Here is a 16450-nt window from a genome sequence, read left to right as displayed (position 1 = left end):
CTTAAGTACTACTTTTGAAACATAGTAAAACAATACTCACTTCTCTCACATTTATGGTGGACCCCGCCATAAATGTAGGAAAAGAGAGCATCATTCACTATACTTTAGAAATACTTAAGCATTACTCTACTTCTTCTAGGATCATATTTTGATGTGACAAATTAAGAGTAGTTTATCACTTTTAAATAGATCTACAAAAATATATAATAAAAAAAAAATTCAAGGTTGGCAAAATATTGCATCAGTGATGACACAAACATCTAAAAACAAAAGGTTTTAACGCACGATAAGTCATGGAGACGCCAATGGTATAGGTTTATGACAGCCTCCCTTATGACTTATGAGTTCCTTGGTGAGTATATATAGTATATACTTAGATCCAAGTGACATTCATACATATGCTTAATTAATTTCCTACCTTCCATTATAATTTGAAGCTGAATAGTGGTAGGGATTCCAATATCAAAATGAATTGAATAAAGTTGAAAATTCTGGGGACAAATTGAAAATTAAGCCAAAATTCTGCAATACAGTCATATATGATCCTCATAAGCACTAGCGTATTTATACCTTTTTATGCACAGTTTCTTAATCATACAAATACAAGAATCCCTGTAACAAAGCCGTGCATAATAACGAGTCTTTCAAACCTTGGAAAAAATGCTAGGATCACAGCAAAGTTCACAATTTTTGTCAAAACTAGCCACTTAGTAAGTTGTGAGTAGTAAATGTGTGAACTTTACTATGATCCTAACATTTTTCCAAATCTTGGTGTCATTGCATATTATTAAGCTGATGAACTTTGGAGTCATAATTTGCAACTTCATTGTCCACTTGAACATGCGAGCCATTTAATGGGATCTCCACTTGCTCTTGTCGCATCATCTCAGATATATCTGGTCCCACCATTCCATGCTAGCAATAATATAAGATTTTAGATGGAATCAAAAAATAAAAAATAAAACACTCAAATTTAGATTAAGCACACCACAAACTAAAATGTATTATATTTATATATATTTTTAAAAATAGTAGTAAATAAGGAGGTAGGGGAAAGGAAGTGAGTTTCGAACCATAGACATTAGACATTATAAAACATTCAAAGATGTCATTATCATTAAATTATCACTTGAATCTCATAATTATACTATTATAAATGCAAACATTGGGAACTTTTAAGTAGGTAATTATTGAGCACTCTCGAAATACTATGAATGCGTTATCCCCTCTCTCATATAACTATGAATCTTACTAATTTAATTTATGGTGGGACCTACAATTCATATAAGATAGAAGAATAAGCATTTATGGTACTTCTAAAATATTCAATAATTTTTCCTTTTAAACTACCAAGAATTCAAGTAATAACCTAGTGAGCCTCGTAATTATACTACTATAAATGCCTCTTATATGTTGTTCAAGCTCTGTCTCCTCTCCTCCACTACCTATTTATTATTTAAAAAATAAATAAAAAGAACCAAGTTGGGCCAGCTTAATCATTTTGGGCTTGAGACTAAGATCAAAAGCCCAACACAAAAAAATTCATTCTAAGATGGCTACCCCCAAGCCATGAGTTTAAACTGGTCCAACCAATCTTGGGCACAAATGGCATGTGGGCCATTCCAAAGTTCTTACGGCAACCATGTGTATAAATTGCAAAATGATGGTGATTCATAAATCATAGTAAAATTCTTATTATTCCAAGTGAGTATAGTATGTCCTAGAAGGAAAACCTGAATGTGAGGGAATAAAGTCGGTGACAAGAGAGCGGTGGAGTGGTGGTGGTGCTGTTGCTGGTGCTGGTGCCCGGTTGAGTTGTAGGCTTGAGACCAAGATGTGAAGTTTCCTTCACTTGGGTTTGTGCCCATGCTGCGTGGGTCCGTGTTTGAGCTTGTTCCTTGCGAAAAGGGATCATACACTGTGGATGATAGCTCCCTGCAAATACATGTAAGTTTAAACTCATTAGTAAATTGAATCTAAATGATGAAGCAAAACCCAAATATATTTGCTTCAATATATGCTAAATTTCCCAGGAGCCTTGTGTTTGTGTTAAATTGCTTAGAATCTTGTAATTTAATATCATTAGTTGGTCTTCTTCATTAGGAAAACTAGAATTCAAATTTTCCTTCCACTATTTGTAATAATTTAATTGTCAAAAATATATCTTCAATTTAGTGTAAAGAGAATAGAGCTAAATCTAGTCACTTATATGATCCTAGCTTATTTTGAATCATTAGACCCTAAAAGAAGACCATTTGACTCTTTTTTTTCCAATAATTACCGTATACATCGGATATATACATTTTTATTTTTATAGTACTTGGAGTTATATACGACCCAAATACTAGTATTGGAGAATAATACATCAATATGATGCATGATATACTTTCTGTCTTAAACCGTATAAAGCAAAACTTTATTTTGCTTCTGTTTCCATTGCTCCACACTAGTGCCAAATTTTGTGTCTAAACTTTTATATGCATGTTTGCAAATATTTGAATTCATTGTTTATCCCAGCTTTCTAGATAGAGAGAGATGGTTTTGAAGCTTAAAAATGTACTTTCACTTGTCTTTTTTTTCTTTTTTCTTTTTTTCTTTTTCTTTATTTGTTATATGTCTTCATTAAAAAACTAAAAATTGCTGACTAGTTAAGTTACAAAACTCTTGATTACTTTACACCTGCTCTATACATAAATATTAATTAAGAATTTATTTTTTAATGTTTTTAAAAGAAAAACCCTACTTATTAAGAATTGGAGGAGAAATCAAGTTGGTGTCCATTCTCATAGAACAAGTTTAATCATATATTAAAACAGATATAATTCTTTTTGAGAGAAAACTAATAATAGGTCTAAAGAGTCGTTAACATATATAAATCTAACACTTACAAGTTATACTTCATTTAGAATACAGTTTAGAGGGCATGTGGCAAAAGTGACAACTTACCTTAGATAGTTTGATTTTTTTTTTTTTAAATTATTAATTTGATGCTTTGAGGGGAGGAAATATGAATTATGCATATCTCTAATGTAAACTTCAAAAAGTATCAACTAATTGAATTACAAGACTTTTGGTGAAAACCTACCTTAGTTGACTAAGAGAAGTAGATGCATCAAAAATATGTCCATGGTTGTGTCCACCATCCGGCATCCAATTGACGACTTCATTTTCGAAAGAGGCTGTGATCCCTTGCTATTGATCCAAAAAAAAAAATACTCAAGCTACTTCATAACTAAATTATATTTGTTATTGCACTTTATTTAGTTTATTAATTACCTGTAAACTGGATGGATCATAAGTAGATAGATGGTTGCTCAGCAAATATTCCTACAAACATTTAAAAAAAATGTTGTCATAAAAATGGAAGTTTAGATTAATATTACAGAATTCTGTGTTTTTTTTTTTTTTTTTTTTTTTTTTTTTTTTTTTTTTTTTTTTTTTGTGGTAATGAACAAACAAAGTTTGTCAACCTTTCTCTGCATAACACGTGTCATGGTATCAACTAGATTTTTCTCACAGGATTCGAGCTCTTCAATAGATGCGATTTTTGTTGGTTCAGGCTCATATACCCTGTGTTTAGAGAAGCATTTAAATTACTTTGGTCTCCATGAACTAATATATCGTAAAGAAAATTATGTAACTAAACAAATAAGATAGGAACAAAAGCATTTTTTTTCTCTGAAAATTTTTAATGACCTTATCTGTTCTTCAGCCATTTGTAGTTGTTGCTGTAATCTACCAATTTCCTGTTGAAGTTCCTAATGACAGATTAAACAAAGTTAAAAATCTAAAGGAAAAAAAAAAATTTATATATATATATATATATATCAAATTTCAATAAGGTGACAAAGAAAACTCTAACTCTAAGACTATTTTTTCTTACCTCGATATCAGAGTTAACAGCCGTCGGACTTTTTTGAAGCATTGATAATATTAATACATCGGCGAGAAAGAAAAAAAATTAGCACCATTAGATTATTCAAGTCTAATTTTGAAACTAAATATGTAAACAACTCACATTAATATATAAAAGAAACTTTAAAGAAAATTTGATATGTATGAGGGGGGAGAGAGGAAGACAAACTTGGCAATTTGAAGAGCAATGTCATTTTCACTCCTTAGTTGCTGTAAGGTCCTAAGCAAATGCTGCATGAACAACATTATAATTTCAACAAGAGTTATCTTGAATTTTTCATAAGAGTGTAGTACTCTTTTTTTTCTCTCTCTTTTTTCTTTCTTCCTTCCTTTTACATTTTTTTTTTCTCATTTTGTTCTCTTTTTTTTTTTTTTTTTTTAATGGCTGAATTAAAATTTTAAGATGGAGTGGTGGCACCCCTAACCCCTTAGCTAAAAGAAAATTAAACATCAAAATAATTTCGTCTTACCTCTTTGTTTTGAATATCACTGCCAAAGAGAAACGAATTATTATATAAATCAATTGTACCCACAAAATAAATAAATAAATAAAATGAAAGGGTTATGGATATAAGCTAAAGAAGAAGAAATAGTTTTGAGTGCATACAAATGCCTGCCCTTCTCTGTAGGATGTAAAGATCTGCAACAGATAAACCAATGAAGTTAATCAAATTAACAAGACAATAAAGTAATGAAGAATTGTAAATAAATTCTAAACTAAATAATGAAAACAATAAGATCATACGTACTGTTCTCTTTCTTGATCAGGGAGATTGATGAAACGAGTGAACACATCCTCAATCCTAATTCCAAGATAACAAAATTTATCACATTGTGTCTTAAAATTTATTTCAATGTAAAAAACACACATATGCATACACATTATATACAAATACACTCGTAGAATAAAATTGTACGTGTTTATAAAATTATTAATCAATAAGACGAAAATCAACTATATAAAAAAGTAAAAGAAGTGCAACCATAACATGACATCTAATTCCATAATTTGTTCAAGCCTATTATTATAAACCAAAAGTAATTTCCATTTCTAGTTTACCAATTTCTATGCACACCACCTATTACAACCTCAAACTAATAATTCCATAATTTTCCGCCACTTGTACATTCTTTTGCATGGTGCAAGAAGCCCACGTCGAGGGGGCAACATAAAACAACAATATTCATTGAAGTGAGCCTTTTTTTTATTTATTATAATTTGATAGTTGTGGATGAGGGAAGATTTGAATTCTAAATATCCCTATTAAAAACATCAAAAAATGTGAAATAATTAAGTTATAAAGTTCTTGACAAAAAAGACTTATTTTAAAAGGCAATACCGAGTACACCAAAACAGACCAAATAGCTAATTATTGGAAGAAAAATCATATTCTTTTCATAAGAATTGCTTCATAAGCGCACAACTTTTCCATGACAACCACCATTTTAGCCCTCAAAACAAATTCATTAATAATTGGAAAATCATTGGATTGAGCAGCATACACAATTATAAATCGATTGCATGAATTAGTGTTTGCAAGTTAATAAACCACAATTCAAATATTGAAGCAAATATGTATATAAACAAAACAAAACAAAAAGAATGCAAAAAAGTCAGATAGTTGTATGATAATATGAGAAATGTGGTATGTATTAATATTATACCACCTTCTTCTGCCCGAGAAATGGCTGAGTCGACCAGAGGGAGAGAACATGATGAGAGCAATATCAATGTCACAAAGGATGGAAAGCTCATAGGCTTTCTTAATGAGCCCATTTCTACGCTTTGAGAATGTAACTTGTCGATTTGTGTTGTTTTCTATTCTCTTTATCTCCAGTTTAACACGACCCATCTTGATCTGTCACCTATATCTGGGCAAAAGAATGAAACTGAAATTTTTTCGAGAAAGTCAAACAACTTTTTTTTGGAAGAAAAAATAGTTATTAATGCCCTATAATAAACAATGCATGGACATGAAGGTTAAGGGATGGGTTGTTGAGAGAGAGAGATGGTTATAAATGGGTGGGAGAAGAGATAGGGAAGAGAGATTTTAGGATGTAAAAACAAAAAGAAAGGATCACAGGGTTTTGGGTGTTTTTGATGGTTGATAGTATAATACTAAGCATTACCGTTAATTGGTTTGGTTATTTTGACTCAGCCCCTTTGTGTCTTGACTGTTGATTTCCAGGAGACTTTAATTTGGTGATATGCACTATTCAGCCTTTTTTTTGAGTCGATGTATCAGTAGAATTTTTTTTTTTTTTTTTTTTTTTTTTTTTTTTTTTTTTTTTTTTTTTTTTTAATTTGGTTTGCTACATAAATTTGAGTAAAATCATCGAAACCTGGTCAACACAAATAGATAATGTTAACCGTACGAATTGCCTCAAATGGTGCTGCCATTCATTAAGTTTGAACTAACTTATACTTCTAGTCCTTTTTGTTTTTCTTTTCTTTTTCTCCCTTGAAAGAAACTAACATTTTTTTTTTTTAGAGAAATTTTCAACCAATGGCGTCCACTCTTGATGATAGCTCTTTATCATCAAATTAAGACACCAATCAATTTTTTGTATAGACGGGAATTGAACCCCAGATCTCTTATTCAACTATCAGAAACTTTACCAGTTAAACTAACTGGAACTAACTTATAATTTGTGCATACATCTATTGAAAAAATAATTTGTACATACACAATCTACGTACACACAATAATTATCCTAGAAAGTGAGTTGCATATAAAAAAATTGCAAAGTTTATAACTAAATGAATATTGCTATAGCCTATATGTGAATAAAATATTTCAAATTTCATTTTAAAATGATAATTGTGGGTCGTGGGGCCTGAAATTTGGAATCCTAGCCCACTTCATATTAAGGGCCCAAAGCCCCAGCCGAGGAGCCCTACTACCGAGGACGTATGATGAAAGCCCCCTTAATGGCCCAAGAATGTGGCCGAGGACGATCTCACGCTCAACACCTCACAAAACGCTTGAAGAAAATGACAAACCCAGTACAAGAGCAGTACAAACGAGAAAGCTGCCAACACCATAATGTGGAGCCCAGCGCCTGACGAGCCCATACTCCATACCATGCTATCCAGCTTTTCCCAATCACTCTGACATATGGATTGATAGGACAAGTAAACACCTCAAAACCAGGAAAAACTGACACGTAGATGAAGAACAGGAGGTAAATACTAGTATAAAAGGGAAAGAGAGCGAGGGGGGAGGGATCCGAGGAAAAAGGGAGAAAGAATGGTGAGAATGTAACGCTCCTCGGACTAATTCCGAGGAGCCAAACCTTTCGAACCACATCAAGGTAAGGCTCAGCTATACAGTCCAAACCTACCTTTGTATGAGTTCTCGTGAAACCAGGACCAAACCCCCGCCCAGCGCCCAAGGGCAGGCCTTTCCAAACCCACTCTCTACAAATCGTATTGTTCGGGCCCTTTACATACGAGCCCAACGTCATCCTTGGGTCGTTAAAAATCGTGTCCCTATAATTGACGCCGTCTGTGGGAAGGCTTGCGCGTTGGCGCAAGTGGCGGTGGAGTCAAAGTCCCTATCGATCAGAGGTCCGCAAAGTTTCTTCCATTTCCAACGACATGCAGTCGTTGCTCCGACATAAACTTCTGCTAGGGGCTACGCCTTGCGATACCAATGGCACGGACAACTCTAGGGGCTTCCAACCCTAAGTTAACTCTCCCCACCTTGGTCAAGGGGCTAACCTTCAAAGGAAAAATTACAAGTTTTGGACAGAACCAAGACCTTGCATGGTCCTCGGACTCAAGCCTATGGGGAAACCAAGTACTCAAAAGAAAAACTACAAGTTTTGGACAGAACCAAGGCCTTGCATGGTCCTCGGACTCAAGCCTATGGGGAAACCAAGTACTCAAAAGAAAAATTACAAGTTTTGGACAGAACCAAGGCCTTGCATGGTCCTCAGACTCAAGCCTATGGGGAAACCAACTACCTAAAAGAAAAACTACAAGTTTTGGATAGAATCAAGGCCTTGCATGGTCCTCGGACTCAAGCCTATGGGGAAACCAACTACTAAAAAGAAAAACTACGTTACATGGACCTTAGAATCTATCCGAGGAGAATTTCCCATTAACAGTTGGGTTAATTCCTAAACTGCATGGATTCCCCAGTTTACTCTCGGGTCCTCAATACCCAGAGGATTGATGCAATATAGGGTAATATGTTGCCAAAAACACAGTCGAAGTCCCTCACTGTTCGGCTACCCTCTTGGACGAATTATTTAGAGTTTATCATTCTCGGACGATCGCCTTGCATGCATTACAAAGCACTCAGCCATTATCCCAGTTAGTTTTATGAGTTTTAATTCACTGGGAATTATCGTCATTATGCTTGTTAATGTCGGTAAACTAGAATTAGTAGGTTTCTGTTTCAAGGTTTCCTGCTCTAAGTTTCATCAAAGGAAATCACACATGTAGCATACCCATGCACAAAATAATTGTTACAGAAAGGAAAATTATTTAAAAAGAAATATATTCCTCTTTTATTAAGACAAAGAAACAGTACAGCGTACATTGAAAGAGCTCAAATAAGCTCATACTGAAGCTAACTACACAAAACAAAAAGAGAAAATACAAGGGAATAAACAAAGAGCCGAAGAGGAAGTGCAGGGAAGAGACGTGCTGCCGCTTCAAAATTTCGTCTAAGGAAGCCATTCCTCAATACTTTTACATGCCTATAACTCAGGCAGCCAAAGAGCCCAACTCGGGGCCTGCACCGTTGAAGAAAAGGCGCCGGGAGCCCGACTTCGAGCTAGCGCAGTTGAAGAAAAGGTGCAGGGAACCCAACTTGAGGCTAGCACCGTTGAAGAAAAGGTATAGGCAGTCGGAAGTTGATGGGCCTCCACGGAAACACGCCTGCGGTATAGCAGACGGCGCTGATGGCGGAAAACCTTTCTTCTGACACACCAAAAATCTGGTATGATCAGAACCTGCTTCGGATTTTGACTAAAAGAGATGGGGGTACCGTTCCCACCATATCCAAGCGGGAGGATACCTTAAATCTGTGCCTCCCCTGCCCAGACCACATCACCTTAAGTCTTGGAAGGGTCCGGTGCCTCTGTGGCGGATGAAGTTCCTCCACCTCCATCCAAGCCTCAGACATATTGCACTAAGGGAAGACGATACTGGAGGTGAGAACTGGATATGGATAAAGGGTTATGGTTTTGAAGAGAGCAGAAGGGTTTATATGCCAGGAGAATAACCACCCTTCCTGCTTATATAAAGGGTAAGGAGGTGTCATTTAATTTAATTTGAGCAGATTCCCAAGAAACGCTGCAGACAAGGTAGCTCTGGCACAATTTCCAATGCTATCTGCCACCACAAGATTTAAAGGTCCTCGTGAAGGCGCGCCTCAAGTACTGAAACATCAAAGGACACTGCGTGGGTGAAGAATGAAGTAACGCCTCTTAATTCGGCACATCTCCCATGCAAATGGAAGAACACAAACAACAATAAGGTAAGGAGCTTGAGCAAGCCGCGAGGTGGGCCCAACATCACCAAAACCCTCCTCCCCAACTAAAAGTCGGAAAGTAGGATTTGGAGGGGCTATTGTGGGTCGTGGGGCCTGAAATTTGAAATCCCAGCCCACTTCACATTAAGGGCCCAAAGCCCCAGCCGAGGAGCCCTACTACCGAGGACGTATGATGAAAGCCCCCTTAATGGCCCAAGAATGTGGCCGAGGACGATCTCACGCTCAACACCTCACAAAACGCCTGAAGAAAAGGACAAACCCAGTACAAGAGCAGTACAAACGAGAAAGCTGCCAACACTATAATGTGAAGCCCAACGCCTGACGAGCCCATGCTCCATACCATGCTATCCAGCTTTTCCCAACCACTCTGACGTATGGATTGATAGGACAAGTAAACACCTCAAAACCAGGAAAAACTGACACGTAGATGAAGAACGGGAGGTAAATACTAGTATAAAAGGGAAAGAGAGCGAGGGGGGAGGGATCCAGGGAAAAAGGGAGAAAGAATGGTGAGAATGTAACGCTCCTCGGACTAATTCCGAGGAGCCAAACCTTTCGAACCGCATCGAGGTAAGGCTCAGCTATACAGTCCAAACCTACCTTTGTATGAGTTCTCGTGAAACCAGGACCAAACCCCCGCCTAGCGCCCAAGGGCAGGCCTTTCCAAACCCACTCTCTACAAATCGTATTGTTCGGGCCCTTTACATACGAGCCCAACGTCATCCTTGGGTCGTTAAAAATCGTGTCCCTACAATAATTACCATGATGAATCATTTCAATATCTGAAATCATTTAAAATTTTTTTTTTTTTTTGGTCAATAGTGTGAGAGAATATCCAAATTGTTAATTTGGAATTTTTTTTTTTTTCCATTTTATAAATAAGAAGAAAAAAAAAAAAAAGATAACTTGTTGTCCTATTTATCTAGAAATTTTGTTTTACTCTCTTTAACATAATTGTTTTTATTTATTAGAGGTGTCCACGGGTCAAGTTGGGTCAAATTGTCCATCAAACCATACTTGACCCAATTGTATTGGGTTTCAAGGTCACAAACTCATCGATGTCTAAAAAAGCTTTGGACTTGTGATTGTCAAATTGTGGTGCATGGCAAAGATCCATTGAATCTATAGCAATTCTCACCAAATCTAGTAAAGATCTCCTCAAATCAACAAAGATATCACAAATCTAGTGGAAATTTTGTTAGATTTAGTGAAATATTCATTAGATTTTTGGGTTTCATCAGTGTGAAGAGTCATGAAATGCCGAAGTTGAACAAATGATGGGTGTATATGGCAGGTTAGTCAAAATAGAATATTTGGGAGGGGTAAACCGCCGCTCAACCTGATGTTGATTGGATTGGAAGCCTTGCACCCGTCGTCAACTGAACATGATTAGTCACTTCAACGACTTAATAATTGATGATTCAATATAATTTTACCTGAAATTTGGGTTGTTCTGAGCCCAAGGTCAAACCAGATTATAATTAGGAATGACCCTTGTCTTTGAACAATTCGGCCAACCAGCTAAATTCTAATGAGCCCAAACTAAGGACAAAACTTATCCAAACTCAGAGGCCCTAAACAATGCTTACTCCATGGGCCTAAGTGAACTCACCACGCATAGGTTTTCATTGTCATCTTTAGAATTGGATTTTGGAATTTGTATTTAATACTCTAAATTGTGAATTTGTGATTCTTGGCTTAAACTATTCCCTTGAATTAACCTTGTCCCTTTTCTAATCTTAAATAAAAATAAAAATCATTGGCTCTTAGAAAATGACAATCACTCATTCAAGAAAAAAAAAATGTTTATTACAACAACAAAAATCATTATAATAACATATAGTCATTACAATAGTTGATGCGACGTGTTTCAATAAAATTTGAGGTAATAAATTTGTGAAAGGGTTACATTTTGTCTAGGGAGGCACCTAATTATTAGGTACTGCTGCGTCTTCTTATATATGCTAATTGTCAAGAAGTAGGTTTTCAAATACTTGGTGTATGTGAGTTTTGGTATTAATTGGTTGGTGAATATTCCTTTGGATTAATTCCCTGTCCTACCTTCTTTCCAAATTTTCTTGCGAATGATGCAGACGCCAGTTGGCCAGGACCACTTCTCCTTAGCTATACTCATCAATGATAAAATCTATATCATCAAAATACAAATACAAGGGGCGCTGTTTATGTTCAAAGTAACTTACAAAGTGTGAACACTAATGAGCCCCTGAAAAGTGCTGTAAATTAACAAGTTGTTTAGTTGGAGCTTAGCTCGAAAAATGAATTTTTTATGTTTATATGTTTAGTAAATAAGTTAAGAAAGTCCAATTTAAGCTCAGCTATTAAACAAGTTAATTAAGCTCAAACATAATAATGTTCATGAGCAATCTCATGAACATGAGACTTGATTTCAATGTATATAATATAATATTTTATGTTTATGTATTCTTATTTAATAACACACCTATTATATATACGAACTTAATTGATAACAGATTTTATAATTCTATAAATAAGTTTATATGATACCAAATTATTATTTGTAATTTATTGATAATATATAATATATATATATATATATATATATAAAAGTCCATTGGTAGTACACATTATATATAAATTTTAACGATACAAAGTTAGTCAACCTTGTTTTTTAAAATTCATGTATGAAAATCTATCTAGTTAATTCAATTAATATAATTTCAACCTTAATTTAGTTATTAATTATTAATATATATTTTTGAAGGACTAAAAAAAATTTAATCATGGTTTTACTATATATGAGAAAATATTAAGTTAATCAAGTAACTCGTGAACGAACTAGCACTTGATTGGTAAGAAAATTAACCAAGTTTTAACATATAATCTTATTTAATAATAAGCTCAAATTCAACTCGTATTTAAAATAAATTAAATGAACAAGCCTCTACTTTTAATACTCAACTCGGCTTCGTCATGCTTGTTTACAATCTTACCCGTGAAGCCTAGGTCTTAATTCATTTCATGTACAATAATAATAATAATAATAATAATAATAATAATAATAATAAAAAAGTGAAATGTTAGCGGACTTAATCTTACATCAAGAATTAAGTGTTATTAGGAAGTCTGCTTTGTGACACTAATAATATGGCCAAAGAAATTTGATTCTGACCCAAATACCATAAAGTACATATAAGTACTTAACTATTTAGAGAAAATATCATCTTATACTTTTTTACATCCACTATTTTATACCAATATTCATAATTAATACGAAAATGTCATCACTGCACATCTTTGGAGCGATGATCACTCTACAAGTATAAGTGCTTGTAGGGTGTGGGAAATAAGGGCTGGAGTTCAAGTCTCCAAGAGGGAGCTTCACACACATATATATTTAGATTAGGTTATAGTAGAAATTCTATCTTGTAAAAAAAAATAAAAATAAAAATTTATAAAAAATAAAAATAAAAAAACGAAAATGTCCATATTTGAAAAATCTTTCACATTTTAACACCTGAAACAAGATGTAAAAAAAGGGATATAAAAAAAATGGTAAAAGTATCATTAATCAACTATGAATATTGATGAAGTAAGTTTTTGTATGTGGTTTCCATATATAATTTGCAACTTACCGTACATATATACAAAATGAGAAATATTAGTACATGCGCACAGCTCATCCTATAACATACATTTTTACACAGATTTGACCGTGTATAACAGAGTGCATATAATAAACACTAGCCTATACAATATGATTCACATGCAGAAACGGCCATTATAATTGACGCTAAAATAAATAAATAAGTTTAAAAAAAACAACAACATGTCCTGCCAAATGCGTTAGGAAAAGTTTTCAACGTCGTGAAAAATGTCAAATAGAGGAAGACTCTAGCTCTGCTGAATTACTGAAATGAGTAGCAACCCACACATTTTCATTCATTCAATAACAGTTCCCATTTCCAAAGCTCATGTCCACCATGCACAAACTCTCTAAAAGAAAATTCAAAACAGAGATCGATATTAACATAATCATCAAACCCTATCAACAAAACACAAACCCCAGCTGCAGCTAGATGTATAGCTAGCTTAGCCTACGATTAACATTTCTATACAAGCAGATCGATTTTGTAATATTTGATCTACATGATGGAGCAGGCATTTGGGTTTTCATCACTGAACATGTTGGTGTAGCGGTCATCCACGGTGGTCTCATTAATTGTGACAGTATTGGGAATGCTCCTGACCATATTAGGAGGTGCCTTCTTGTCATAAGCCTGAGCAACGTAAGGATGAGCCACCAGTGTGTATGGAACATAAGGCCACATCTCCACCTTTTTCTTGGTTGATTGAGCTGCCTTCAACACCTTCTTCGGTTCAACAAAACCTGTAACGGTCACCTTCTGCTGTTTCCTGTCCACGTCCACAGATTTAGCCCCTGCAAAAACAAAATCAGTGTTATCTCTGGGTAGCCCATGACGATAGAGCAATTGATCACTGAGTAATACTACAAACATATTTTTCTCAAAAAAAAAAAAAAAAAAAAAAAAAAAAAAACTACAAACATAAAAATTTTCACAAAAATAAAGTTACTAAGTTTTTATAATTGGTTCACATCACTGACATTCTTTTGTAGAAAATTTTGTGACTAGACTTATTATTGAACACCAAATACTGATATGAAACTACAAAAACAATAGAGATAAAAGAAAATAATAAGAAATGAAACATACCCTTTACTCCGGAGAGAACATTCTTGACCTTACGCTCACACCCTTCACAATCCATCCTGACTTTGAGCGCTACAGTTTGAATTTGCTTCTTCTTCTTGCGTTTTTTAGCACTGCTTAATAAAGTGGATAAGTATTCCAAAGTGCCTTCCACTCCCATTTTTTTTGTTTCTTCAAATCTCTAGCTTCGGGATGATTTTTGTCTTAAGAGAAGTTTCTGCCAAGACTTTTTGTATAAATAAAAAGCAGATGTGGACCGGAAATGCAAAAGCTTAAAGATAAGCTTGAGAGTAGTTGAAAAGGTTAAATTTAATTAAAGAATAGCAAACATGACAAGAGAGAACACTCTAAGCAGTAGACAAGGACAAGTCTAAACTTGATCTTCTTGTTTGAATGATCAGGAAAAAAAATGTAGGAGAAGAGAAATGAAGGACTAGTAGTGGTTCTTGTCGTGGGTTCTGATGGCTTGTATAGATTTTTATATAGCTGGTGGTCTAACAGTAACGGATGAATCAATGAAAAAATATCCATGGTGTGTATATGAAAGACATTAAAAAAACAATAAATATAAATAACATAACATTTTTCACAAAATTTTTAAAACTGTTGACATATTTTACTGTGATTGAAAAATTAAAAATCAGTATCAAATTATTAATAGTTTTTTTTTTTTTTTTGATGGGATAAATTGTTAATAGTTAAACTAGATAAAAAACGATATTATTTTAATCATAACAAGTTAAATATATCAGCAATTTGTGAAAGTTGTTTTGTCCTTGGTATTATTCAAACACAAAATAAATGAGAAAATAAAAAATATATAAAGCTGGATTTCCTAGAATCTGTACGAAACTTCGCTCTAGATCTGGGGATTCCTTCTTACCTTCAAAAGAGAGAACAAATCAACAAACCCAAAAGAAAAATGCTTCAAAGTTTTGCTCTTTATCCCTTTAAGCTTTGTTAGCTCTTAAAATATGAGTACACCTTCGTTTGCTACTCGCACTTATTATATATGCGTTTCATTACGTACGTACATAAAGAAAAGCTGTTGAGACCTTAACAGTCAGAATAATGCTTAGAACACAGAAAAGTGTATAATTTTGTACTACAACTCACCACGTAATTAGTTGTGATTAATGTAAGTGTGATGGTAAGTTATGTGAGAACACATTTACACCAATCATAACTCACCATATAGCGAATTGTAGCATAAAATTATATATCATTCTATGTCTTGAGTTAAATTTAAGTAGACTTTGGTTTTGCCTCCAAAGTCCAAATTTGTTGTGCTTATAGAGAGTTTAATTCTTCGGGCACACGAAATGTGAAAGTAAACAACAATGATTTAAGTTTGATTGCTATGCTCGTGGAAAGACTTGTCAAAAGTTTGAAAAAAAATAAAATAAAATAAATCCCAACAAAAGTTTATAAATCAATGCACGATGATAATCATAATATAATGGGTGCAACATGGAGTACTTGGATTAGATGCCACGTAGATATATCAACGATTGAGATCGGAGGCACGTGGCAACAAACAATTCAATGGGAGCCGGTAGTCGCTTCAACCTGTTTGAAAAAGGGTCTTGTTGAGTGTTCACAATCACTAGCAATTGTCTATTTGTGAACTGTGTTTTTGATTGAGGGTGTGATTATTTGGGCGGTGGGACTAAGAAAAATAATAGAATAAACAAAACCCGCAAAAGGTGTCGGCGGCTGTGCCAAGTGCTTAAATTTTTTAATAAAAAAAATAAACAACAACACTTATTAAAATATACAAACACAAAAATAATATATAGACTTTTTTTAAACAAGCTTATAATACATTATATAATCAATGTATCAGTACAAAATAGTCTAATTTTTGCTTAAAGTATACTTTGAAAAAATTTGTAAAAGTAAAAAATTTGCTAGAAAAATAAGGTTTTAAAATTTTTTACATAAAAACTAAAAGTTAAAAGTTAAAATTGATGCCAAATAAATTCTTAAAATGAGGAATGATAGCATTGTTATATAAAATTTATGTGGGACATTAGTAAAAATAATAATAATAATTTTTTAATATGATATTTTTATAGAAAATATTTGTTATGTTATTGAAATGATGCTAATTACATTTATTATTATATCAATTTATAGACCCTTAATAATAAAATTCATAATAATTCTAATTATTTCTTTAATACTGTCTTTCAATAATTAAATTTAAAGCCTCCCATGAAAACTAAATTTTCTTCTTTTCTTATCTTTATATAAGTGAGAGTGGAGGATATACTATCAACATTTAATGATCAGCTTTATTTGAGACAATCATAT

At 33.7% G+C, this 16450-nt stretch overlaps 2 protein-coding genes across 4 annotated transcripts; both read right to left on the bottom strand.

Moving 5' to 3' along the window:
• Nucleotides 1-497: 497 nt before the first annotated feature.
• On the bottom strand, nucleotides 498-5865 carry LOC115972393 (agamous-like MADS-box protein AGL104). Of its 2 annotated transcripts, none has more exons than XM_031092672.1 (12): nucleotides 5581-5865; nucleotides 4665-4718; nucleotides 4523-4555; nucleotides 4386-4404; nucleotides 4085-4146; nucleotides 3884-3911; nucleotides 3697-3758; nucleotides 3471-3570; nucleotides 3277-3327; nucleotides 3086-3192; nucleotides 1734-1935; nucleotides 498-915 (listed from the first exon to the last, which is right to left on the bottom strand). In XM_031092672.1, exons 1-12 carry the CDS (start codon nucleotides 5766-5768, stop codon nucleotides 775-777), a joined length of 1047 nt encoding a protein of 348 aa, XP_030948532.1. In that variant the 5' UTR covers nucleotides 5769-5865; the 3' UTR covers nucleotides 498-774. The 2 variants fall into 2 exon arrangements, with proteins under 2 accessions (XP_030948532.1, XP_030948533.1); XM_031092673.1 differs by having other exon boundaries at nucleotides 5584-5865.
• Nucleotides 5866-13216: 7351 nt separating this feature from the next.
• On the bottom strand, nucleotides 13217-15094 carry LOC115972318 (heavy metal-associated isoprenylated plant protein 24). 2 transcript variants are annotated; one of them, XM_031092567.1, is made up of 3 exons: nucleotides 15018-15094; nucleotides 14138-14351; nucleotides 13217-13842 (listed from the first exon to the last, which is right to left on the bottom strand). In XM_031092567.1, the coding sequence occupies exons 2-3, from the start codon at nucleotides 14292-14294 to the stop codon at nucleotides 13547-13549; spliced, it is 453 nt and encodes a 150-aa protein (XP_030948427.1). In that variant the 5' UTR covers nucleotides 14295-14351; nucleotides 15018-15094; the 3' UTR covers nucleotides 13217-13546. The 2 variants fall into 2 exon arrangements, with proteins under 2 accessions (XP_030948427.1, XP_030948426.1); XM_031092566.1 differs by lacking the exon at nucleotides 15018-15094 and having other exon boundaries at nucleotides 14138-14616.
• Nucleotides 15095-16450: the final 1356 nt, after the last annotated feature.

This window comes from Quercus lobata, chromosome 12 (assembly GCF_001633185.2).
Source record: "Quercus lobata isolate SW786 chromosome 12, ValleyOak3.0 Primary Assembly, whole genome shotgun sequence".
Classification (NCBI taxonomy): Eukaryota; Viridiplantae; Streptophyta; class Magnoliopsida; order Fagales; family Fagaceae; genus Quercus; species Quercus lobata.
The sequence above is the reverse complement of the archived record's forward strand: the minus strand, read 5'-3'. Positions and strand labels throughout refer to the sequence as shown.